This window comes from Giraffa tippelskirchi, chromosome 11 (assembly GCF_054371585.1).
Source record: "Giraffa tippelskirchi isolate mGirTip1 chromosome 11, T2T-mGirTip1v1.2.pri, whole genome shotgun sequence".
Classification (NCBI taxonomy): Eukaryota; Metazoa; Chordata; class Mammalia; order Artiodactyla; family Giraffidae; genus Giraffa; species Giraffa tippelskirchi.
The window spans coordinates 1,230,055-1,253,490 of record NC_137285.1 but is presented as its reverse complement, the minus strand read 5'-3'; the positions used below and the strand labels follow the sequence as shown (position 1 = coordinate 1,253,490).

Below are 23,436 nucleotides of genomic sequence, written 5' to 3'. Positions count from 1 at the left end.
GTTTTTAAGGCTGTCAGATGATTCTGATGCCTACTTAGATTTGGAAATCATTCCACTCCAAACTATATCAATAAAACCAGTGTGTGTTTGCATAAGGAAGTACTGGTAGGATGCACAAGAAACTGGTGAGATGCCTGTGGGGTGAGGGTGGACTAGGACAGTGTTGGGAGCAAGATGTCTTTCTTTTTTAATTTTCAACCCACTTAAAATTTAAAGAAATGCTGTAGCCTAAACAAAACAAAAGGCCCCCAAATCTCATTTTAAACAATTGAGGATATTGGGGACCAGAAGTCATCCTGTTTCTGTGGTCAGATTTTCTATCTGCAAAGTAATTCCCGTTTTTGGTATTATTCATTTAAATGTGGTTCACTTTTCCTCATCAATATGATCTCCTAGGTGTTCCCGCAGGGGAAAGAGGAAGAGGGGGGCCCTGAAGGGACGTGTTCTCTCACCTTCCGTCGGACTCCGCAGGGAGGCCTCGTCCACAGCAGACCTGAAACCGGGAGGTCCCAGTCCAGGCCAAGATGGGCCGAGGAGGAGGGGGCTGGAGCAGTGAAGCTGGGTCTCAGCTATCCATTCGAACTGCCTGGGGCGCCTTGAAACCAGTCCCCAGCGTGGCCCAGACTGCACCCTGGAGCAGCTCAGCCGATTTCTGAGTGTGAGACAGGGTGGCTTCCAGAGCTCCTTGGGTCGCTGCAGGGTGTGGCCGCCCTGGAGAGGCGTGCGGGGGAGCAGCCGGGACCCCGGCACCGGGGCGGCTTTAACCGTTTCCCTTGTTCATTCTTTTACCACTTTGGTGTATGAATTAGAAACATTTATGAAACATTTATGTCAGCAACTCTTCTGAGTGTTTTAACGAGTTCCTTATTTAATTTACTCTTCCATATTCCTCACCTTTCCTCACAGCAGTAACCGCTGCTTTTAGGGTTAGTCTGTTTCCCTCTTTTCACGTTCCTCTCATTCTCTGCTCTTTTAATATCTGTTACACACATGCACACACAACCATTTATATATGCATGCAACTTTAATAAATGGATATTATTTTTTAACTTTTTGTTTTGAGGTAATTTTCGAGCAAAGGTACAAAGAGAGTCCAGAGGGTTGTCCTGTACCCTCAGCGTTAACACTGTAGATGTCTGTAGTAATGCCTCCAAAAGCAGGAAATCACAGCCGGTGCAGCACCAGATGCAGACCTGATTCCCAGTTCCCTGTCTCCCCACTAGCGTTGTGTTGTCTTCCAGGACCCCACTCTGCACAGAAGCTGTGGTGTCTCCCCAGTCTCTCCCAGCTGTGACGTCGCTTGTTTGCTCCTGACTTTCCGGGTGGTCACACGTGTGGCGAGCGCTGGACCGTTTGTAGACTGTCCCTCAGCGTGTCTGCCTGTCTGTTCATGGATGGAATGAGATTGTGCAGTTTTAACGGAAGTGACAACGTGCCTTTCTCACTCAGTACATAGCATCAGAGGGTTTGGGTTGTCGAAATGTTTTATCCCTAGAGACGTTCACTTTAATCACCTGGTTAAGATAATGTCCATCTATTTACCCCTTGGTAATGAATAAATATCTTAGAGGATGTACTTTGACACTAAGCAGATACCCTGTTTCTTGTCAGATTTCTACTCACTAGATTAAGATCCATCTGTGGATTTTGTCTGAAAAATTATGGTGGTATTTACCTAATGACGATTTTTCTGCTTCTCCTGTTCCTTCTGGGCACTCCACACAGCAGTGCCTCTGTGAGAAAGAGCCATTCTTCTCCCCATTCAGTTACTTATTTGTGTCAGTATAAACTCATGGGTATTTGTCTTATTTTGTGGGTTATAACCCAATATTGTCATTTTTAAATTCAAATTGAAAGTGAAGCCTCTCAGTCGTGTCCGACTCGTTGCATCTCCATGGACTGTAGCCCACCGGGCTCCTCCGTCCATGGAATTTTCCAGGCAAGAACACTGGAGTGGGTTGCCATTTCCTCCTCCTAGGGGATCTTCCTGGCCCATGGATCGAACCCAGGTCTCCCACATTGCAGGCAGACGCTTTACCGTCTGAGCCACCAGGGAAGCCCGTTCACTTTTCACTTGTCTTTCACTTTTCACTTGTCTTTCACTTTTGAGCTGTGTGTGTTCCTTCAGATTGACCCTTTCAACAACCCCCCACCCTTGTTTGAGTACATTCTTAGTTGTTACAAGTGTGCTCGTTGCTACTGAGGTGTTGTGGCTTCTAGGTCTTCTCCGCGAACAGAACTGGGAAAACGGATGTGTGTACAGCAGCCCACTGTGCGCGCACATCTGTATTTCTGTCTCTGGGTCTGTGTGTTGAGAATCATGAGTTCTCCCTGCTGTCTCAGCCCCTGGTGCAGCCGCACCTGTGGTCCATTTCAGCCTCCCTCCCTCCTGCTCGTGGTCCTCCCGCCAGCTTGGCTCTTCTTAGCTGCCGTTTCTTTGCTTATTTGCTCAGTCCCGATCTATTGCTACATAAAGTAGATGCAGAATTGCTAACCCTTAGCCTTGTGAGGAACAAGTTCACTAACTAGATAACAGGACTTGTGTTCAGCCCTTTGCTGCTTTAGCTTTACAGCATCCAGTTTCCTGGGACTTCCCTGGCGGTCCCGTGGTTGAGACTCCAGCCTTCTGCTTCAGGGGGCTCTGCTTTGATTCCATTCGGCATGGCATGGGGCAAAAAAAAAAAAGATACTGAAGTCACTTAGGCTGATTTGTGATTCCTCATGCCCCTCAGTGTGCTTAAGTTATTCATTTGAAATACAGTTAGGCTCATTTGTTACTATTGGTGTTCCATTTTGGGTGCAGATGTATGATTTTGGTAGGGATTGTCCTACCAGCCTGTTCAGGAGGGTTTATAACTTACCTTCCCTCCAGGAGTGTATGAGAGTTAATTTGCATGTATTTTGTAACACAAACGTGAATGATTGCAGATTTTGCTCAGGGTCTTCCTTTCCTTGTCTACTTCTTCTGTCGTAATGGGTTGGGGAAAGAAAAAACAACCACTTCAACTGCAGAAACTTTTTTAATGGAAAGAAGTAAAATTAGTTCTCCAGCTCTGACTGGAGAGTTCCTTACTGGCATTTTAGAGTTATAATTACACGTGACAGTTGCCTTCTTTGCCTAGTTTAGCATCTGTTATATAACGTCTGCCCACCTGCTTCGTTGTGCAGGCAGCTCTTCTCAGCTTAGATAACAGTGCTGTGTGCTTCCAGTTCCAGCATTGTCGGTGTTAGTCCTTCTCCACGCGTCTGGGGGGTGTTAATATTTCTAACACTGTTCAGTTCAGGAGAACCTGGGGGTTCTCATCTAAACGGCAGTGGCTGTGCTGGGGATGCTCCTCCGAGCCTCTCTTTCTCCCCGACGACTCCCTGGGGCGGGCGGGGCAGCCGCTTGAAGGGAGCCGTGCTCCCTGTCCTCCTGCCCCTTCTCCCCTGTGCGCCCCTCAGGACCCTCGCCCGTGTGGGTGTTTCTGGCCTCTGGGCCTGTCTGGCCTGGGCCCGGATCTGTCTGCGGACCTTTCCTCTCTTTTTCACGTCCCCCCTCTTGTGTTTGGTTTGCCTTTACGTCTCCTGCCTTCAGGTCTCCTCATTTACAGTACGTATTTGCCGCTTGTTTCGGAGGAGGCAAGTTTTGGGGCATCCCGAGGAAGATGATGTAAATAGCCAAAGCCTTCAAAACTCATAGGCCACTCTGGGAAGCAGAGTGCTTTCTGTATCGTGGTCAATACAGTGGTTTAAATTTTTGTCCTCAGCTTCTTTTCAGTTAACCTGTGAGGCTCTGGCCCAGTTAAGAACCAAACCTTGGTTCATCACCAGCAAGAGGGCATGGCCAGTGGGGACCTACTGGCCCTCGTGTGGCGTAGTGGCTGAGAACATGGGTTTTGGAGGCCCCTTGGTTTGAATTCCAGTTCTGTTCAGTCTGCTGGTTGTGTAATTGACTCCTCCCTCCTGCCTCGGGTTCTTAAAAATCTGTAAAGCCGAGGTTGTGCTTCATAGGCTTGTGGTGAAGATAATACAGGAGGGTTTTTCTAAAGCTCCCTGCAGCACGCTGAGTGCTCAGTGAGCCGAGGGCATTACGGTTATTGAGGTCCGCTCACTGCCTCCCTCTGCTTCAGGTCCAGAGACACATGCCGCTGCCCGGGTGGCTGCCCAGAGTGCGGAGATCTGGGGTAGACCTGATGCCCTTGGTTCACTCCTTCTGGCTGTTCTCAGAGCTCACCACAAGCCAGCCCGCCTAGACCATCCTGGAATTCTTGCCCAGTGAAGGTGGGAGGGGAGAGCTGAGGAGGAAGGAAGTGTAGGGGGTGTTCCACAAGTGAATGGCCCCTCTGCTTCCCCAAGGTCTCATGACAAGTTCGGAGCACAGGTGAGCTCCAAAGGCCATTTCTCCAGAGTGCTGCCTGGGTTAGAGTGCGGAGCGGGTCTGGTACTGACTGCAGTGCTGAAGTGCGGGCGTGCTTCAAGTAACAGAGCTTGTGGCTGTGGGTTTTCAGGACGGTGACAGTGCTAGATCCTGATGGGGTTTCTTATGTTAGCTATTCATGCGGGGAGAGATGTTTTTCATACTTTCTCCTTCGGTAGTTTGTGTGCTTGGCTGAGTCCACCAAAATCTGTGGAAGCTTTACTAGTGTAAGTCCCTATGGGTCTGCATCTTGCTGTGGTTGTATCTGTGTGTGCCTGTGTATGTATGCATTCATTCATTCAGCCACGTAACTGGCTGTGGAGTTTTTTCCATTCTCTTGTATACATATAAAAATTTTTTAAAGAAGTTTTGCCGTTATGTTTGGAAGAATCCTAAACACAGAATAATGAGATCTGCTTTTCGTAACTTGGTCAACACTGTCAGGGCAGACATACAGAGCATCGGTTCAGCTCAGTCATGTCCGACTCTTTGTGACCCCGTGGACTGCAGCACGCCAGGCTTCCCTGTTCCACTTTGGGGAGGGGTCTAATATCTTAAGGCTTTTCATCTGCTGTTTTTGCAATCTTTGTAACCCTTAGACTTTCTTCATTTTTTTTTTTTTTTTTTGCAATCCCATGGACTGTAGGCTCTTCCGTCCGTGGGATTTTCCAGGCAGGAGTATTGGGGTGGGTTGCCATTTCCTTCTCCAGGGAGACTTTCTTATATTTTTGAGTCAAGCAGATGGTTGTTCAGAGGTGTTGAGTGGTTCAGTGATGTCTGGGCTAGTAAGGCGGAAGGCAGACTGGGGACTCACCTGACTATTGCTGGAGAGATTTTAAAAGGTGTATGCAGACAACCAAGTTTGTTCAAGCTCTGGGCTGTCCAGAGCACCCTTCCTAGAGAGATTGCACACGTGTTCACGACGTCAGATTTTAAGCTGCCGTATCTGTAGTTTATGGAGCACTGAGTCATATGTAAAATTACGGTGGTTTTACACCTAAAATGACTTTAGCTTTTATTTGCTCACTTAATGGTTCGCACCCTCTAGAGAAACCTTTGCGCTGGCATTCGTGGTTAGCAAATTATGAGAGAATCAGGCTAAGGTAATGCGTTTTCTTTCAAAGCAGCCATTTGTATTATCTACCTACTTATTTTTGGAACATTAATTTGGATCATTCTAACTTAGCATCTGAAGACAAGTTAATTTTTATCTGTGAAACAAAGTACTGTAGTTTTGTGTTCAGATAATTAAAGTTCACCAAAATGGGTAGCTTAGAGAACAGCTTAATAGCTTTCTCTAAAAATAACCCATTCACAGCTGATAGGTAGCATTTTAGTTGCTTAACAACGTGTACAGTATGTGAGGCTAATGCATGATGAGTTACCTTCTTTATTAGACAAACTTTATTATCCACAAGTATTACTGAACCTCTGCTATGGAGTAACTGTTACTGGCAGGGGACGAGGGAGGATGGGGAGAGGGCCTGGATGTTCCAGAAACGCCTCTGTGTCAGAGCCTCGGGAATGACTGCGGAGGCCTGGGTGTGCATTCTGAGGGTGCTGCTGTTGCTCAGAATGCGTCTGGAACATTTGTCTTGAAATTGTCTTCAGTATGAACCATGAAAGAAAATTAGCCCCACAATTTTGTAGCATAGCTCAATTTTTAAAAATCACCTTTTGGGGAATAATTTATATACAATAAAATGCACCTTGCTTTGTGCGTGCTTCAGTGAGCCTTGGCAAGTACACGCGCTGTGTAACCCCCGCCGCAGAGGACGCAGAGGACACCGAGTCACCTTGAAAGGCCTCTCTCGTCCTTGGCAGTCAGTGTTGGGCTCAGTTATCTCATCGCGGTGTGTTAGCCTCGGCTCACCTAGAACCGTGGGCGAGCGCTCTCTGCCTGGCTTCCTCCCTTGGCGGGGCATCAGGGGTCTCTTCCTTGTTGCCGCTCAGCGCTCTGCCGTTGTGTGGGTGACGCACCGTGAACCTTTCCTTGTTGGTGACTCTCTGGGCAGCTCCGAGTCTGTCAGTGCTACGAATAAAGCTCCTGCAGGCAGTTGCATACACGTCTCCACAGGCCCATATTCTCTTTGTTCATGGAAGTATATTCGGCGTACAGCAGCTTATTACTCGTGCGCACACAGTGGTCTGGCCTGTGTATGTGTCGTGTCGCAGCGTGCCCACCAGAGTAGGTGCAGTTAGGACGCCTGGCGCCGGGCGGAGTCGAGGCAGCGGCGCTGGCTGTCTTCCCTGCTGTGTGGCTCCTGGGCCGTGTTTATCCCTCGACATTTGTGCCTCTTGACCCCCGTCACCTGGTTCCCTCCCAGCTACCCTCTGCCAGCCACCAGCCTGTTTTCTGTATCGATGAGCCTGGGTTTGTTTGGTTTTTGTTTTTTAGCTTCCACATATAAGTGACATCTTGTGCTATTTGTCTTTCTCTGTCTGGCCTACCTCACTTAGCGTAGTGCCCTCACGGCCCATCTGTTCTGTGGCAGAGAACAAGGTTGCTTTTTTCTTTGTGGCCAACTGGTAGTGTGCGCTACAGACTACGTCTTCCTTGTCCATTCATCCCTCGGGACACTTAGGTTGTGTCTGTATCTTGCCTGTTGTCATAGACATCTGATTTCATTTCTCTTGAGTAAGTAGCAAGGAGTGGAACTTCTGGGCTGTATGTTAAATGTGCATTTAATTTTTCAGAAACACTGAGCCTTTTCACAGCGGTTGCACCATTTTGTGATTCCACCTGCAGGGTGTTGGAGTCCTGGCTTTTCCACGTCCTCATCAACACTGAGCATGCGCGTTCCTTTTCATTTTAGCCGTTCTGATGGTGTGCTGTGTGGTTTTAATTTGCATTTCCCTTATGACTCACCAGTCACTTTTCTGTGTGTGTCTTGTCACACGGAGCATCTGTCCTTACCTTCTGCCCATTCGAAATAGTGGAGCTCTTGGCGTGATAGGGTCCGGCCTTCTTTGGGGTGTGCCCCATCCCTGCTTAGGACAACACTTGCCTTCTCAGCTACCCCTCCCCTGGCTACTTCCAGCCTGTCCTCGGGTGTCTGTGTTAAATGCCACTACCTGAGGGTGGAAGAGCCTTCCCTGAGCCCCTTTTGCCCTGTAGTAGGTATGACCTTGAGAGGAGGCGGCATGCTCTGGAGTGTGGAGAGCTGGCAGGCCAGCCCTGTGGGCGGCTCCTCACGTCTGCAGCCCTAGAGTGTGTGTGAGAAGGCAGTGTCCACACTGAAAGTGGGGCTGGTGTGGGCGCCTCCCGCCCTGGAGAGCAGTGAGTGCGCTGAACGCCCTGCCCTCAGGGCCCCAGACAGACCCAGGTGTACCTGGGAAAGAGCAGGAAGGTTCAGGAAGGTGAGTGTCGTGTCCTGAGACGCGATCAAAGGGGCACTGGCAGTGAGGGGGGCTCCACCGCAGGAGCGGATCCCTGAGACTTGGACATAAAGCCTTTGTAAAGGATGAGGGGGCAGTGTTCACGGAGCAGTTTGAAACAGGCCGTTCTTTCCTGCACACACTTCTTCCCCTGTCAGCCCTAGCGGGCAAACACAGCAGATCTGAAATGACTCAGAATCCGGAATATATCAGATTATCCTTATATGTCCAAGTGGGAATCCAGAAATAACTCTTCTGTAATCTCAGACCTTGGTACCAGAAGTATCTCACTGCAGCTTCTCTCAGCTAATATGTGGGCATCAGAATAAGTGTTCCCTCTGTTGTAAGGACAGTCCCAGCTAAGTGGTGCCTGTTGCTAAGTTAGAAGCCAGTGCAGCAGGAGCATTTGTACGTGTCTTTCCTTGGCATTGGACGCTTTTCTAGACATACTTGCTTCCCCTCGGATCTCGTACCTGTGAAGTTGTTAGATTCCAATGAAGTATATGTTAAGCTCCTTGGCCTTGTCCCACAGCTCCCTGGAGTTCTGTTCCCCCACGCCCAGACCTTTTCCCGTTGCATGGCGTTTTGGCTGGTGTCCACTGCTGTCCTCTAGGTCACCAGCTTTGTCTTCAGTGTATACTCTGTTGCTAATTTCAGCCATTGTATGTTTTGCATCTCTAGAAGTTCATCTTGAGTATTTCTTATACCTTCCACTTTTGTCCTTATATCATGTCCTACTTTCATGAGCATATGGAGTATATTTATGATAGCTGTTTTAACATTCTTGTCTACTAATTCTATCATCTCTATTTTCTGGGTGTGTGGTTGTTTTTTTTTTTTTTTTTGCTTTTCTCTTCATTACGGTATTTTCTTGCTTTTTTATTCTTGTTTTTATTGATTTTAATATTTTAGATGTACAGTAAAGTGATTCAGTATATTCAATATATATATATATTTTCAAATTAAATTAAATGCTGTTACAGGATATTGAATGTATTTCCTGGTTTCTTTTTTCACTTGCTTGTGTTTTGGGGGTTTTTTTGGCTGTGCTGGGTCTGTGTTGAAGTGAATGGACTCGGGTGCCCCACGGCGTGTGGGGTCTTAGTTCCGGACCAGGGGTGGGGCACACCTGCCCTGCCTTGAAGCCGGGGCGTAACCACAGGCCTCCCAGGGGAGCCCCACATCTTGGTCTTTTTTGATGTTGACTGGATGCACGACGCTGTGGATTTTACATCGAGTGCTAGATGTTTATTTTTTGTTTTTGGTATTCCTTTAAATATTTGGGATTTTTTCCCCCCTGGGATGCGGTTAAGTTCCTTGAACAGTTTGTTCCTTTCAGAGCTCTCTTCTCTGTTTTTAACGGCAGGTCCAGAATAGCCCTCAGTAATTTAGCCCTGGACCAAGTCGCCGCCTCTCTGAGGACGGGTTGCTGCGCGGTGGCAGGAGGTCCTCACTAGAGTGATAGGACAGAGGCTGTGCCCGCTCACGCTCCACGTGGCACGGCCCACCGGCTCCTCTCCGCTGGCTCTTTCCCTGGCCTTGCAATTGGAGCGTGCGTGAGCTGGGACCGGCCCTGAGCCGGACGCTTGGGGGAGGCCACCTCAGCCTTCTGACGTTCTCTTCTCCTGTGCGCTGCCTCACAAATTCTGGCTGACGTGGGCGCTCCCGATCGGATTCTGTTTCGGCGTGAGGAGACTACCCTCCTCTGCATTGCAGCCTGGAAGCTCCAGGCGGTGAAGTTGGGCCGTCTCAGCACTCGCCTCACGCTGTCTGCCTGCTGTTGGGTGTCTGAAGACCGTTGTTCCACGAACACTGTCTTTTTTCCCTTCTAGTTAAGAGAGTAGATCAGCCTCTGCTCCTTCATCGTGGCCAGAAGCCAAGCCTGTGCCGGTGTCTAGAATGTTAGGAACTCGTTTGAATAAACTCCGGTCTTTCCCTTCAGGCTGCCTTGCCCTACATTACCTGCACCTCACTGACTGTTTCTTTCCTTCCGATAGAATAGACAGAAATAGCAAAACAAAATACAATCTAAATTACGTCTTAAGTCACTTATGGTTCCATCATCCTAGCTTGTTTTGCAGACTGCCTCTTCTAGATAAATATTTTTAAGCTGCAGTCTGCTTTTATTTTGAATCTCACTTTCAGTTAGTACAGTCTTCATACTTAGTTTAATGGCTGCACAGGGACCTGTTAATATTCCACAATGTATTAAACCTTATGTTTGGCAATACAGGTTTTGTTCTTTTAGGCAGTTTTGCAGTAAATATCTTCAAATGTCATCCCGATTCTTTTTTTTTTTTTTATAAATTTATTTATTTTAGTTGGGGGCTAATTACTTTACAATATTGTAATAGTTTTTGCCATACATTGACATGAATCAGCCATGGGTTTACATGTGTTCCCCTTCCTGGACCCCCCACCCACCTCCCTCCCCATCCCAGTCATCCCGATTCTTAAGGATGCCCAAAGGTATGAAGGCAGATGGGATGATGTTCTGTTATTTCAACCTGCATGAGTAATTAGGCTACTTGGGGTATTAAGTAAGTGTTTGTCCAGTGGTTGAAGTAGAATATAAGTTAAAGTTCAATTAGGTAAGATTTTCGGTTACCTTTTTAGGAATATTTTTGTTCCATTGGGCATTTATTTTTATGGGAGGTTAAAGTAGCTAACTGTGAAATGATTGTCTCCTTCTACTTATTAAATTAAATCCATATTTTCTATATGCTAATTATTTCATCAATTTTGGAAGTATTATTAAGTGGAAGACCTTTTTCAGGCAAACTTTCATGTTGAAATAATTTTAGATTCACGGAAAAGTCGCAGATAGTGCTGGGGGCTCCCGTAAGCCCCTACGCAGTTGCTGTCTCCTCTCACATCAGCGTCTTGCATGACTGGGTTGTGCTCATCGAAGCCGACAGCGGCACAGTGGGACTCCGGCCTTTATTTGGAGCTCGCTTTCCCACTGAGTGTCCTGTCCGTTCTGAGGCCCCGTCCAGGATACCACATGCATTTGAGCGTGCGTCTGCCGTGAGTTTCTGTGACTGCTGTGTGGGTTTTCTGTTTTCATGACTGGGGAGAACCCGGCGAGTCATTCTGTGGGCTAGCCCTCACGCTGGCTTTGCTGACGTTCTTCTCGCTGTTAGACTAGGGTGACAGGCTTGGGCAAAGAGCACCTCAGAGGAGCCGCCGTCCTCATCCTACCCGACGCCCATGGGGTGTCACTGGTGGTGGCAGCGGGGCACTCGGTGGGGGGATCTGCCAGGCTGCTCCCCTGCAGAGGGACTGTCCCTCCCGTATCACCATCTGTGCTTTGGAAGCGAGTCACGGGGGGCCGCCTGCCCGCAGGTGAGGGGGCGGGGAGAGGATGCGGACCATGTGCTCCAGGCTCTTGGGTTGGGGAGCTTTGGCTCTGCCCCTCCGCTGTTGGTTTCTCCCCGAGAATTTGGTTATAGCTCCTCAGAAGATGGCATAAGCAATTTAATATGTGTGCTTCTGCCCTTGAGAAATGGAGTCTGCTTAAATAGAGAGCATTTGAACCAGAACCAAGCCAGGGCTTCCCAAGGACTCAGTGGTCAAGGCCCACCTGAGTGGAGGAGACCCTGGTTAGATCCCTGGGTCGGGAAGGTCCCCTGGAGAAGGGAGTGGCCACCCAACTTCTTCCTGGAGAGTTCCATGGACAGAGGAGCCTGGCTGGCTACAGTCCATGGGGTCTGAGTCAGATGCGACTGACCCTTTTCACTAAGCTAGGAAACACAAGGTTGGTGACACGCCCGCCACTCTGTCCAGAACCACCGTGGTTCGGGTCGGCTGAGGGGGCTCCTGCCCGGGCACGGCCCTCGCGTTCTGTCCTCTCAGCGGTCTGCACCTGAGGGAGCTGCTCAGTGGAGACCCGTGTTGCCGCGCTTAAAATCCCTGTGACTTCCTTCGGTGGCCCCCCGGGGTAAGACTAGGTTTGTCTGCAGCTTTGCCTGAAGTGCACGCTGCCTCCTCACACCTGCCGAGGTCAGGGAGCTGCCTCTCCACCCTGCCTGGTCCCCCAGCCTCTGACCCCTACACTGATTCCTGACAGCTTGAGCCCTCTGGTTGTTGCCTTGGATTCGCTGGTCACTCGGCTCCTCCTTGCCTTCTTTAAAGATGGTCACCTGCGTGTTTGCATGCCGTCCCCACTCCCGTCCACCAGCTGCCACCCAGGGCCCCCCGTCCGTGATCGCAGATCGGGGGGTGGCTTCCAGCCCTCACCTTTCTCACGCACTTCTGTGTGGGACTCCTGGCTTCTGAAACGGCACTCCCTCCTGGTGTTCATGGGCGCTGCCGCACGCCCTGGCCGTTCCTGCCCCTCTGTCTGCGCCAGAGCTCTGTCCTCAGGCCTCTCTTCCCTCACCAGTGCTTCCCTCTGTGGCTTGTCAAACGGTCCCGTGTCTTATTCCCAGCCTCCACCTCCTCACTGCTGCTGGAAGCAGAGCCTCTCTTTCTTCCATCGGAATCCCCTGCAGGCCTCCTCAGACCTTTACACCACAAAGTACAAAACCGCTGTCTCCCCCACACCATCTTCTTGTTTTCGTTGCAAGGCTGGGGTCAAGAAAACAAATGGAGCATCACATACTACATAGATCAAACTAAGAAACACGAAGGGCTTCCCAAGTGTCACTGTGGTAAAGAACCCGCGTGCCAGTGCAGGAGACAGAAGAGACACAGATCCAGTCACGGGGTCAGGGAGATGCCCGGAGTCGGGCATAGCAGCCCACTCCAGTATTCTTGCCTGGAGGAGCCTGGCGGGCTCTGGTCCACAGGGTCGCAAAGAGTCGGATACAACCTCAGCAAATTAGCACACACAAAACATGAAATATACTCTCCCCTCTTCCCGAGACACACAGGCTTTCAGAGCTGGGTGTCAGCAGTCCCTGAGAACAGGCCCCCGGCAGAGCCCTCTTCTCTTCCAGCCAGTGCTGTGTGCCCACCCGCTGCCGTGAGCTGGCGCTGCAGCCCGCCCTTGTGGCGTACACCCCAGAGGGCATCCGCTCGCTGCTTCAGGAGACCTGGGGACTCTGGGGGCTCCTGGTGGCGTGGTCCCTGGACCTCATAGGCACCGCCGGCTGAGGGGCCGCCTTCCCGCAGGCGGCCTGCCTGTCTCCCCTCCACGCGGTGTCTCTTGCCTTCCCTGGGCCCTTGCTCCCCTTTGAACGCCTGCTCATCCTTCAGAATACGGTTTCTACAGGCCTCATCTTCTCTTAGTCCTCTCTTGAATACCCTTATTTTGGACTTAATCTACCCAGCTTCTTCTCGGGTTTCAGAAGTGCTCTCCTGTGATGGAGGCGGTGGGTGCTGTCTGTCCCTGCCTCCTTCCCTCCCTAAACTGCCACCCTCTTAAGAGGAGGACCACTGTTTGGCTTTGCCCCCAGGCCTGACGCGGAGTCTCAGAAGTGGGAAGTGCTTGGCAAGTGTGGCTTGGCTCCACCGCAGCGCTGGGTCCCCTCCTGTTGCGGTGGTAACCCTGTCACAACAGGAAATGAGGTTGCTGTAGCATGACTTGTCTGTCCTTGACTCATGCTGGTTCCCGTTTCTCCCATCTGTTAAATAATCTCCTCTCGAGTCCTGTGGCTTCTACTTCCACATTTACTGCCAGATACAGTTCTGGAATTGTACCCTGGCCCTGGAATTGATCATGCATTCGGGGACCCCTGGCTCTTTTTTAAATTAGTTTCTTTAAGAAGTCATTGGTAATCAGCATGCCAGTGTATAGTTTAAAAGTGCACACGTTAAGGTGTGACATATTGTACACCCATTAAGCCATCAGGACATTTCGGTAATGAGCATTGACGACCTCCCAGGGTTACCGGCTTCCGTGTCCGTCATGTCGTCCCTCCTCCTCCGGCAGCCCCGCTTTCTGTCCTCATGGACGAGTCTGCATGTACGTGCGGAGGGGCAGTTTTCTTTCGGTCTGGCTTCACTCAGCGTGATTGCTTTGAGCTTCATCTGCGTTGTATTACCGGTAGTTCCCTTTCTACCGCTGAGGAGTAGGAGCCCGGCCCTGTGAGCGCTGAGTGTGCTCGCCTCCGGCCGGGCCCGCCCCTCCCCACCACTGTGGGTCTCAGGAGAGAACCCGTCTGGGGCTGGGTGACTGGGTGCTCGCAGGGGCTTGAGCTCCTCAGGGCACAGGAATAGTTGTCATCTTTGCGCGTCCCGTTAGTGTAACGAATGCTGGTGAGAAGCTTCCCCCTTTATTCAGGGGTGTGTGTGTCTCTGTTTTAAATAGCATACCTGGTTCCAGTTTCAGAAACTATTCTCTCAGGTGGGCATGAGATTAAAGATATTTTTGCACCTCTTTCTAAGAACTATTCTTTATTTCTCAAATATTTGTATTGGTGAGGAATTCCAAAATAATTGTGCTTTCTTCTTTAAAGGATATGCCAGCAGTTTTCTAGGATTTCTCCTGTGATTTTTTTTTCCCAATTAAGAATAAAATTAGAAATATATTTTGAAAAGGTTCACATGGTTCTTCAATCAAAACAGTGTAAACGGTATACAGTGAGGGCCTTGAAGATGTATTTATTACTGCTTCTGCTTGGAATTCTGTTAAGTCAGACCTTCAGGACACCTTGGAAAGAACTGGGCCCCAAGTTAGGACTGTGACAGGTGTTTTTGTGGCTTTTTTTCCCTTTTTTGCCTCTGTGTGTGAGAGAGAGAGAGAGTATTTTTTGAACAATACTTTTTACGGTACAGAATCTGCCTGCAACGCGGGAGATCTGGATTTGATCCCCAGGTCGGGAAGATCCCCTGGAGGAGGGCATGGTAACCCACTCCAGTCTTCTTGCCTGGAGAGTCCCGTGGACAGCGGAGCCTGGCGGCGACAGTCTGCGGGGGCGCAGAGAGGCAGGCGTGACTAAAGACAGCACGGTCAAGCGTCTTGATTAAGTTTCGGGGGGGGCGGGAGTAGTTGTGTCATTTTGCAAGTTAGACACCGTTGTTGCTCCCAGTCTGCGCCCTCCTGCCCCCTGCCCCCCACTGAAGGACAGTGAGTGTCTGTACAGGTCACACTCCAGCACCACAGAGCGTGACTGCCGTGCCCTGTGCTCGGCCCTGTAGCCATGTTGCCCTCTTGGGCCCATTTTGCCTGGGCTGGAGACGTGGTTGAGGGTCATGGAGCGTCCCTGCTGAGTCAGCGGGGTCCGGCGCAGCTGTGGGAGGCGGTGCTGGAGGCGGTGCTGGGCGGCTCTCCCCAGGTACGGCTGCGGTTGGGAACGGTGGGGACTTGGCGCGCCTGTGCCACACGCCGGTGCACCTGGGCCGTGAACGTGGGCGCCCGTGCAGTTGGCAGGTCGGGCCTGTGCTCGTCCTGAGGCCCCGTGTGCGCGGTCCTGTGTGCGTTTGCTCCCGCCAGGGCCTCTCTGGGTAGCACGCGTGCTGTCTTCATGTGAACGGAACAGGTCTCTGCCCAGAGTGATGGACGCTGTACTACTTCACTGCTTTATTCTTTCTGCCAGAGTCCTGGGGCCTGTTTCTAATGCTGTCTCCCCTCACCCCCTCTTTTTTTTTTAGCTCTGCGTATGATAATGTCAACAAAGTTCGAGTAGCTATCAAGAAAATCAGCCCTTTTGAGCACCAGACCTACTGCCAGAGAACGCTGAGGGAGATAAAAATCTTACTGCGCTTCAGACACGAGAACATCATTGGAATCAACGACATTATTCGCGCGCCGACCATCGAACAGATGAAAGATGTGTATCCTTCCCAGGCCGCTGCTCCGCCACCTGCTGGGGTCATGTACCTGACACGTCCTGCTGGCGGAGGAGGGAGAGGAATGCAGCTTGTGGGAGGGGACGCTGTATTCCGCTTGCCATTAGTGTATTATTTGCATCATTGACAGTTTTTCTCTGATTCAGTTTTCCAATTGTCAGTAACTATTCTCGATATCTTTGGCAAATCCAATTTTTCTCTGTCAGTTTCAGTAAAGATTTCCTTTCAGTAAGTGCAATTGTGGAAAATTTTGATGAACACCTTTTCCAATATGTTTTTCCCACTTCAGATATGGTTGGTTATGATGGTGAAAAGGAAAGAGCCGTGGACTGTGGAAGAGGGTGCCCTGTACAGCACTGGTCAGGTCCGGACTGCCCTGATCTGAGCAGCGTTTCACATCTGGGCCCGGTGATCTCATCTTCTAAAACTGAGCTGCTGATCTGATCTTCAGGGCCAGCTGAGCTCCGAGGATGTGTGGTGACTGTGGCTGGTGTTTCGCGCTCTGGGCCAGGAGGCCCCAGGACTGGAGGCTGTGCCGCAGGCCTGCGGGAGCGGTGTGCCTGCCCCACCCCTGGGGGAGTCCGGGCTCCGGGGGCCTTTCCGTTGTTACCAGCTCTGCTCTGAGTCCCGCTGACACTCGGAGTGAAGTGCCTCCCCTGCTGCCTGTTGTCCTGCTTTACCGTTTGCCTTAAAAATCACGTCTCTGTCAGTGACACGCTTTCCAGTCGTGTTTCCTTCACATCCCAAATTGTGTCCCCGCTAGCGTGCATCTGTAGGAGATGTGTGTAACGTGTGCAGACACATGAGTTTAAAAAAACCCCAGACACTAGTGGGAAGCACACTGGGGTGAGATGTGGGCAGCGTTTGTCGTCTGTTTTCCGTGGGAATGAGGTCAGCTGTGCCTGAGACTCTAGACGCGGAGGTGCACGGTAGGCCGCACAGCCCCTTCGTAGCGCCGCCTCGCACTGCCTGGTGTATTTAGTCTCAGCCTGCATCGCAGAGCCGGGCAGGCAGACTGAGGGCTGCACTCCGTAGCGAACGTGTTCTTAGCCTGTGTTTCCAAAAGTTCGATGGTTGGTTTTTGTGGGGAAGGAGGGGGACAGGAAGGCAGGTCAAAGACCAATGAAATTAGGAGTTGTTGCTGAGCCAGAGGAGAACGTGCCCGACGCCGCCCGCCCCTCGGAGCGACGCCAGAGGCTCCTGTTGGTGGTGGGCCGCTGAGGGAGCAGGACTCAGGCGCATCTCCCGTGTGAGGCCAGGTCTCCGCTGGCGCATCAGCGCAAGAGCGAGCCAGGCGGCCGTGACGCCGGCCGTCTCAGGAGCTGGGGAGGAGGGCGCGGCTCCAGACCCCTTCCGGGAGGTGTGCCAGCCTTCTGCCAGGTCCCCACGTCCCTCCTGGGCCTCGGGATGGAGTAGTGGACTGCTGGCGTCCCTTTTGTTTTCAGTGCTTTGCTGAGTGTAACTAGCTATTTTGGTGTGTTACCTTAACCTTTCCAAACAGATATATAGTACAGGACCTCATGGAAACAGATCTCTACAAGCTCTTGAAGACGCAACACCTCAGCAACGACCATATCTGCTATTTTCTTTACCAGATCCTCAGAGGGTTAAAGTACATCCATTCAGCCAACGTGCTGCACCGCGACCTCAAACCCTCCAACCTGCTGCTCAACACCACCTGCGATCTCAAGGTCAGCCCGGGCTTTACTCTCACTTGGGTGTAGCTGTTGAAAAAGGTCGTTTTACGGGGGCATGTTTGTATTTATTGTTACTGGTATTTAGAATTACACCAGAAATACTTGAAAGCATTTTTATGGCAAAAAGAAACGCAAGTAGCGAGTGCTGGCCTCCTAATGCCTGGCGGAGTGCATAAGGGGGAGGTCTGCAGATGGCCCAGACCCGATGAGGGGCACGCAGAGTCCGGTGGGAATGGTGTGAGGCTGAGAAGGCTGGACACGTGGGAGGACGTGTCATCTTCATGGGTCGGAAGACTCGGCGTTGCCAAGATGTCAGTGGTCCCCGTAAAAGCCCCAGAAACGGACAGGCTGATCCTGAAATGCATGTACAAGTTCTGGAGACCCAGAACAGTGTTAAGAAGGAGCTGCTCTAGAGGCCTCACTGTTCCTGGTTTCCAGACCTACTGCCGAGCTGTGCTCATCAAGACGGGGTGGTCCTGGCAAGAGCGGGCTGTCGCTTGTACATCACGGAGGTAGCGTGTACGGTTGTGGTGCCGTCTGCGGTGACGGAGGCTCTGAAAGGAGCGCTTCCAGACCCAGCGGAGGAGGCTGCCGGCTCCGGCCGGGGCCATGACGTGTCAGGAAGGAGGTGGCATTGTGCTGTCCCTCCCCACAGGCCAGCCTTGCAGTAGGTGCGTGGCCGTGCCGGGCGCAGGGGACCGCAGACAGAAGGGGCAGCAGCAAAGGAAGAGGTGAGGGGCCAGTGCGCCAGCGCCGGGGCCTGCTCTGCCTGGAGAATCTTCTGGGACTGTCAGTGGCCCTGTCTTCAGACGGTTAGCTTATCTGCCGTCTTGGGTGTTTACAGCTGTGTAGCAGATAGCCTGTGCGATGTGGCGGAGGACAGCTTCCTGCATCAGACACAGCTGGGGTGGACTCTGTCACCTCTTACTGTCCTTCTGAGTTAGACTCGTGCCCTTCCCACTTGGGGTGGAGCCGCCAGATCGCTGTCCGTGGGTCTGGGCACATGAGAGTCAGAGTGGCCTGCAGGATGAGGTGCTCTGAGGGACAGACAGGCCCGGTCAGCTCTTAGTGGTTTCTTGAAAGATCACAGTGACTGGTGTCTCCTGCTGCTTCTCCTTTTTTCCTCTCTTACATGACAGTCCTGTTACGGCAGATGGCTTTTGGTTGGTTTTGGAGAGCTATTCTTAATGTTGTAAGAATGTAATATTTCTGGGAGAAGTTGACTTTTGCTTGAAAACGCTCCTTCTTAAGAAGAAGAAACAGAAGCACACTCCTCTGTTGTCTCTTCACTGCCGGTGGGCCTGCCTTTCCCTCGGGCCGTTTTCTCCCCTGCTCACCAGAATGTGCGCCCACGCGGATACATGTGTTATTGGCCATCTGCACAGTCCAGGCACTGTTTTCAAAACCCAATTTAACACACACTCAGAAACACAGTAGGATGTTTTAGATGCTTAGAGCAGCACAGCGGACCCAGGTTGAAAACTGTCGGTACGGGGTGTGCACCGCCCGCGCGGGCACACGTGCTCGGGGTCTCGCTGCAGACGGCTGTGGTGCGCGTGTCACCCAGTCACGGGCTTCCGTGGGAGCGTGTCCCACAGGCAGGGTGGGGACCCGGGTGGGGGGCTGGAGCCAGTGCCTGCGGGGACGCCCGTCCCCTCCTCAGACCTTGGGGTGGCCGTGATGCCGTCCCACAGCCCCGGGCCTAGAAAGTTCATGGCTGGTGGCCTTACTGATGTCTTGCCATTTAGGTTCTTTTTTGAATTTTCAAGCTGCTGATCATGTCCTCTCTTCCTTTTTCTGTGTTAGTAGTTTTTGCTCTTGAGCCCTCGGGATGTCAGCTCTTTGACATGTCTTAGACCTTTAGCTTTGACTCTGGTACAGTCGAGGCCAACAGCAATCAGCTTCCTTCTTTGGCTTCCATAAACATGCTTTGTACTTGGTACCCAGCCTTGAGACCCAGTACACACTGGCCTCGCATGGTCCTCCCGGAACCCTCTCCTTGCAGGCGTCCTGTTTCTTTCTCAGGGCCACAGAAAAGCAAGGGCTGTGGACCCTGTTTGGAGATTCTGCTTGCAGCGTGTTCTTAGTGAACCTCCAGGGCTGCGTGGTCTCCAGCAGTGCTGGTCCTCCCTGTTTGCTCACTGAGGCTCCAGTCAGCAGCCCCAGGAGGAGTCCCAGGCTGCCTGGGTCATATGCTATGGTTATGCTTCTAGGTGGGCCTAGAAAGGAGGATCCAAAAGACACAAAATGAAATGGCTTTGGGGTTTTGTTCTAGGAGAATTTGAGTTTACTCAGCCCCAAAGGTAGCCAGGTAGCAGTGGTAGGACCTGTCTTGTGACCAAGTCGTTTTCTTTTTCTTGCACCATATCCTGGTTGTCTGCCTTCCTCTGTATAGAACTGTAGTAAATTTTTGTTTGGTTTTTTTGTAGCCTTAGCAGTTTTTTGGTTAATGCTGTATTAGCTTTCAGTGTTGCAGTGTTAAAAGAACTTGGAGAGCGTGACATGAGCTTCCCATGGATGACCGTGAATGGAGTTTCCCTGCATGTACCCCTTGATTTGTTAAATTATAGCCAATAATTTTTATCTACTAGGAGTTCAGCATACCAGTGGTAAAACACGGTCCCCCTGAAGGCAGCTCAGTCTTCTGAAACTGGGAACTCACAGGGAGGGAGGAAACGTTCCCCGTCTTCCCAGGGGGTCCGGGCTTCAGGGTAGGCACGAGGCCCCGGGTGATGGATGATGGCGCTTCCTTAAAGTAAATGCCGGCTAATAAACGCACAGGGATAATAAAATTAGAGCAGTCACCGTTTTGCAGCTTCCAGTGATGTAATTGGTTGGTGCAGTGTATTCCTGGACCCTCTACTCAGACTCCAGTCCCCTTGGGGGCTCTTGCCACCTCCCCACGTGGATGCCTGTTTACCTCACACCTCCACCCAGGCTAGAGCCTCTCTCAAGCCCAAGATGTCATGGCCTGAAACAGCAGTAGTCATGTTTGAACTCGTGGTTTCTGAGGTCAGGAGTTTGGTCAGGCAGCAGGGGGGCGGTGACTGCCCTGGGCTCAGCCTCTGGCCCGCAGCGGAAAGGCGTGGCCCCGGAGGTGCGGGTCGTCGCCCACGCAACCCGGTGTCCCTACGACACGGCCAGAGGCTCCCAGCTCCCCGGGCGGAAGGCACGTTGCATTTTACGATCTCACCTCAGAAGTCACACGGCTTTGCTTCCAGTATGTTCTCTTGGTTCAGGCAGTTACACAGGTTTGCCCAGCTTCCAGATACATGCTTAGCCCCAGAGCTTGTGAGCAGACGGGGGGTCAGGGTTACGTCGGCATGGCTTTCTTCAGAGGAGGGCGCTCCCACAGCTGTGTTTAGGTTGCTCACACTGTGTGGGCCTGTCTCTGTAGAGTGTGAGGTGACATCCGTCTCCCTGAGTGTGGCTCCTGCTTCTGTTTCCCCTCCCAGAGGAGGGTGGAGACGTCACCCCCAGGACTGAGCCCACTGACCGGGGGTCCTGTATGTGGGCTTTTCACCTGGGACCTTGCTGACCCGTGGAAAGCTGTGACTCGCGTCTGGACCCGGCCCACATGTGAGCTGAGGGGGTCCGAGCGGCTGGTGCGTGGCGCAGGTGCGTTGCAGAGATTCAGACAGTCCATCAGCCCGACCTGCTTGACAGGCCCAGCTGTCCAGGGTGTGATGGCCTCAGCAAGCCATCTGGCTGTGGAGGTGAGGCTGGTGCTAGAGGCCAAGGGGGCCTCAAGACACCTCAGCAACTGTGCGGCCCTGTCCGGGAGCGCCCAGAGCATGGCCCTGGAAGAGCCACAGGAGCAGGCATGGCATGGGCTTCTCCTGAAGATGCGCTGACAGGAGCTCAGAGGACGGGAATCGGGCGGCACGGATACAGAACTTCTGAGGGCTGCATCGAGGAAGCGGCAGGGCCTGGGGTCAGAGGTGCCGTGAGGAGGTGGGCGGAGCTTTCAGAGTCCTTTTAAGTTGTTGAAGAGGCCTTCAGCTGTGGGTCTGTGAGCAGAGGTTGGTGTCCATGAAGCCTGAGCTTCCCTGAGCCGTGTCCCTGCCTCCGTGTCTGAGCTCAGACCCTTGTCACTTTTCAGCTGAATTAAAGCAGTCAGCCTCCAAAGTGATCTCGGTCTTCCAGGCTGCTTTCTGCTAGATTCCAGTCTGTGTTAGCATCTCTCTCTCTCTTTGTCTGTCTCTTGGATTAGTTCCCCAGGAGCTAGGAATTAAAAGGTCCTGCAGTTGTTTGGAACCAAATATGTTCCAGTTACTTTCCTTACATACTGTAATCTGGAGTAGCCCCAACCATTGCATGGTCAAGGCCAGCTTGCGTGAGTCAGGAGAAATTAGAAGCTGGTTTTTTTTTTTTTGGTAAGGATTCGTCGTCAGGATGTGGAATGTCTTGTGCAGCTTTGGGAGTGGGTTTGAGTACAGGAGGAGAGGGAGGTGGCCAGAGCAGGCGGAGGCGGTCACGTGTGTGGAGAGAGGCCGTGCCAGCCGTAGTTGGTCCCAGCGGTGACCGTTCTGCGCTCGCTGGGGGCTGGTTTGAGTGACCTTATTGTCCGTGCAGAACTGTTTGTCAAGTGTCCTAAGCGAGATTGCTGTGGGTAAGCAGATAATTAGAGGCTGCATACCTCTGAAAATGTGTTCTGTGCAAGACCTCTCCAGCCTGTTCCTTTCGGCCACGAGGCGGCTGCCTTTCCGTTGTCGTGAGGACCAGGTAGGAGTGAGCGTGTCACTCCCTCGGAGGTCTGCGCACGAGAATGGGAGCACTTCCTGCCGTCGCCACTGCTGTTGTCCTGTTAGTGTCTGTGATGCTCTGCTCTTGACGGCTTCGACTCGCTCAGAAGGTGTCCTGTCTTGTTCTCCCCTAGATCTGTGACTTTGGCTTGGCCCGTGTTGCAGATCCGGACCACGACCACACAGGGTTCCTGACAGAGTACGTGGCCACTCGCTGGTACCGGGCTCCAGAAATCATGTTGAATTCCAAGGTAAGGACCAGGTTTGCATCAGAAGAAAACCAGGAGACCAAAGAGCTTAGGACGTGAGTTGCAGTCAGCCTGGGTTGAGGCTTGGCCTGTCTGGCCAGCCCCGAGGTACCGTCTTGCCTCCCTCTAGCGCTGACCGTCCAGGGCCGGCGTGTTACAGAGCCGCAGGGTGTGCTGCCGTCGTTGTCCGCCTGCGTTCTGCCCGCGGCCAGCCCTCTCCACCCGGGCAGCTTCCTGCCTTGTGGCTGCTGCCGGGTCAGGCCGGCCTGTCAGCTGGGCTCTGCACAGCCTGTGGTCTGTGAATGCGGACCAGGGCTTTCCTGTAAAAGTCGGACCTACCTGATAATGAAGAAGCCTCTTCAGCGAAATTGCAATAAAATTGGAAGAAAACATTGGTGTGGAAAAAATAGGAGCTGCTGTAACTCTTTCAAAATGACATGGCTGTCCTGCGTGCAGGTCGAAAGCACGCTGCTGGCAGGGCCTTGTCTGGTCCAAAGAGTCTGCAGAGCCAGGCAGAGTCAGGAGGGAGCCCCGCGCGGGGCGTGTGAGCAGCAGCGGCCGCAGTGAGGGCGGCCCGGGGGCCTCGGGGGTCTCGGTACGCCGCCTGCAGGCAGTGTCTGACCGAGCTGTCTCGCTGGAGAAGGTCAGTGCGCCTGACGTCTCTTACCTCATCCCGAGTCTCGTGTCTCAGGGTCGAGATTGCTGAACTCCGCTCCGTCTCCCTTAAGGTAATGTGTGTGAGGAAAGCTATGGAAGCGGACCCTGGACCCCGGGTGCTGGGACCAGACGCCGCCCTGAGGGGCCTGATGGCGGTGAGGGAAGTGCACAGCCCGTCAGCCCTGTTCTCTTCCTCCAGCCTCGACACGTAAAGGACTTGGGCCACACGTTAGGTTGCTTTTGTGAGGAAATGGAATTTGTTTAAAGCAGGTAGTTCCTCTCAGTGTCATACGTGTGTTTAGTCAGCTGTAGAAGTAAAATTCCATTAGAATAAATTCCATTGTAAAGAAGGATTTGGCGTGACATGTTTTGAAGGAGAAAACGCCATGTTGATTCTCTCATAATTCCGTTTGACAAATAATCCCACAGGGCAGGTTCCTGCTGTGGACGGCCGTGTGACGGTCGCTCCGTGCCGGCGGCACCCACGTGCTCGGCGGAGCCTGCCTGCCGGACGGAGAGCCAGCCTTTGTGCCCGGGGGCCTTGTGGTCTTACAGCTCCCGCCGCGTCTTCATCTCTC

General features: G+C 52.1%; 1 protein-coding gene across 4 annotated transcripts in view; it reads left to right on the top strand.

Annotated features, from left to right (window-relative positions):
* The window catches only part of MAPK1 (mitogen-activated protein kinase 1), a 56,685-nt gene that overhangs the window by 19,317 nt on the left and 13,932 nt on the right, over positions 1-23,436 (top strand). For 2 of the 4 annotated variants that reach the window (XM_081542064.1, XM_081542063.1), the window contains exons 2-4: positions 15,314-15,496; positions 17,013-17,202; positions 22,088-22,204. In XM_081542064.1, coding sequence (XP_081398190.1) covers positions 15,314-15,496; positions 17,013-17,202; positions 22,088-22,204 — 490 coding nt within the window. The remainder of the gene's footprint in view (positions 1-15,313; positions 15,497-17,012; positions 17,203-22,087; positions 22,205-23,436) is intronic. The other 2 variants (XM_081542066.1, XM_081542065.1) reach the window with 1 other exon arrangement.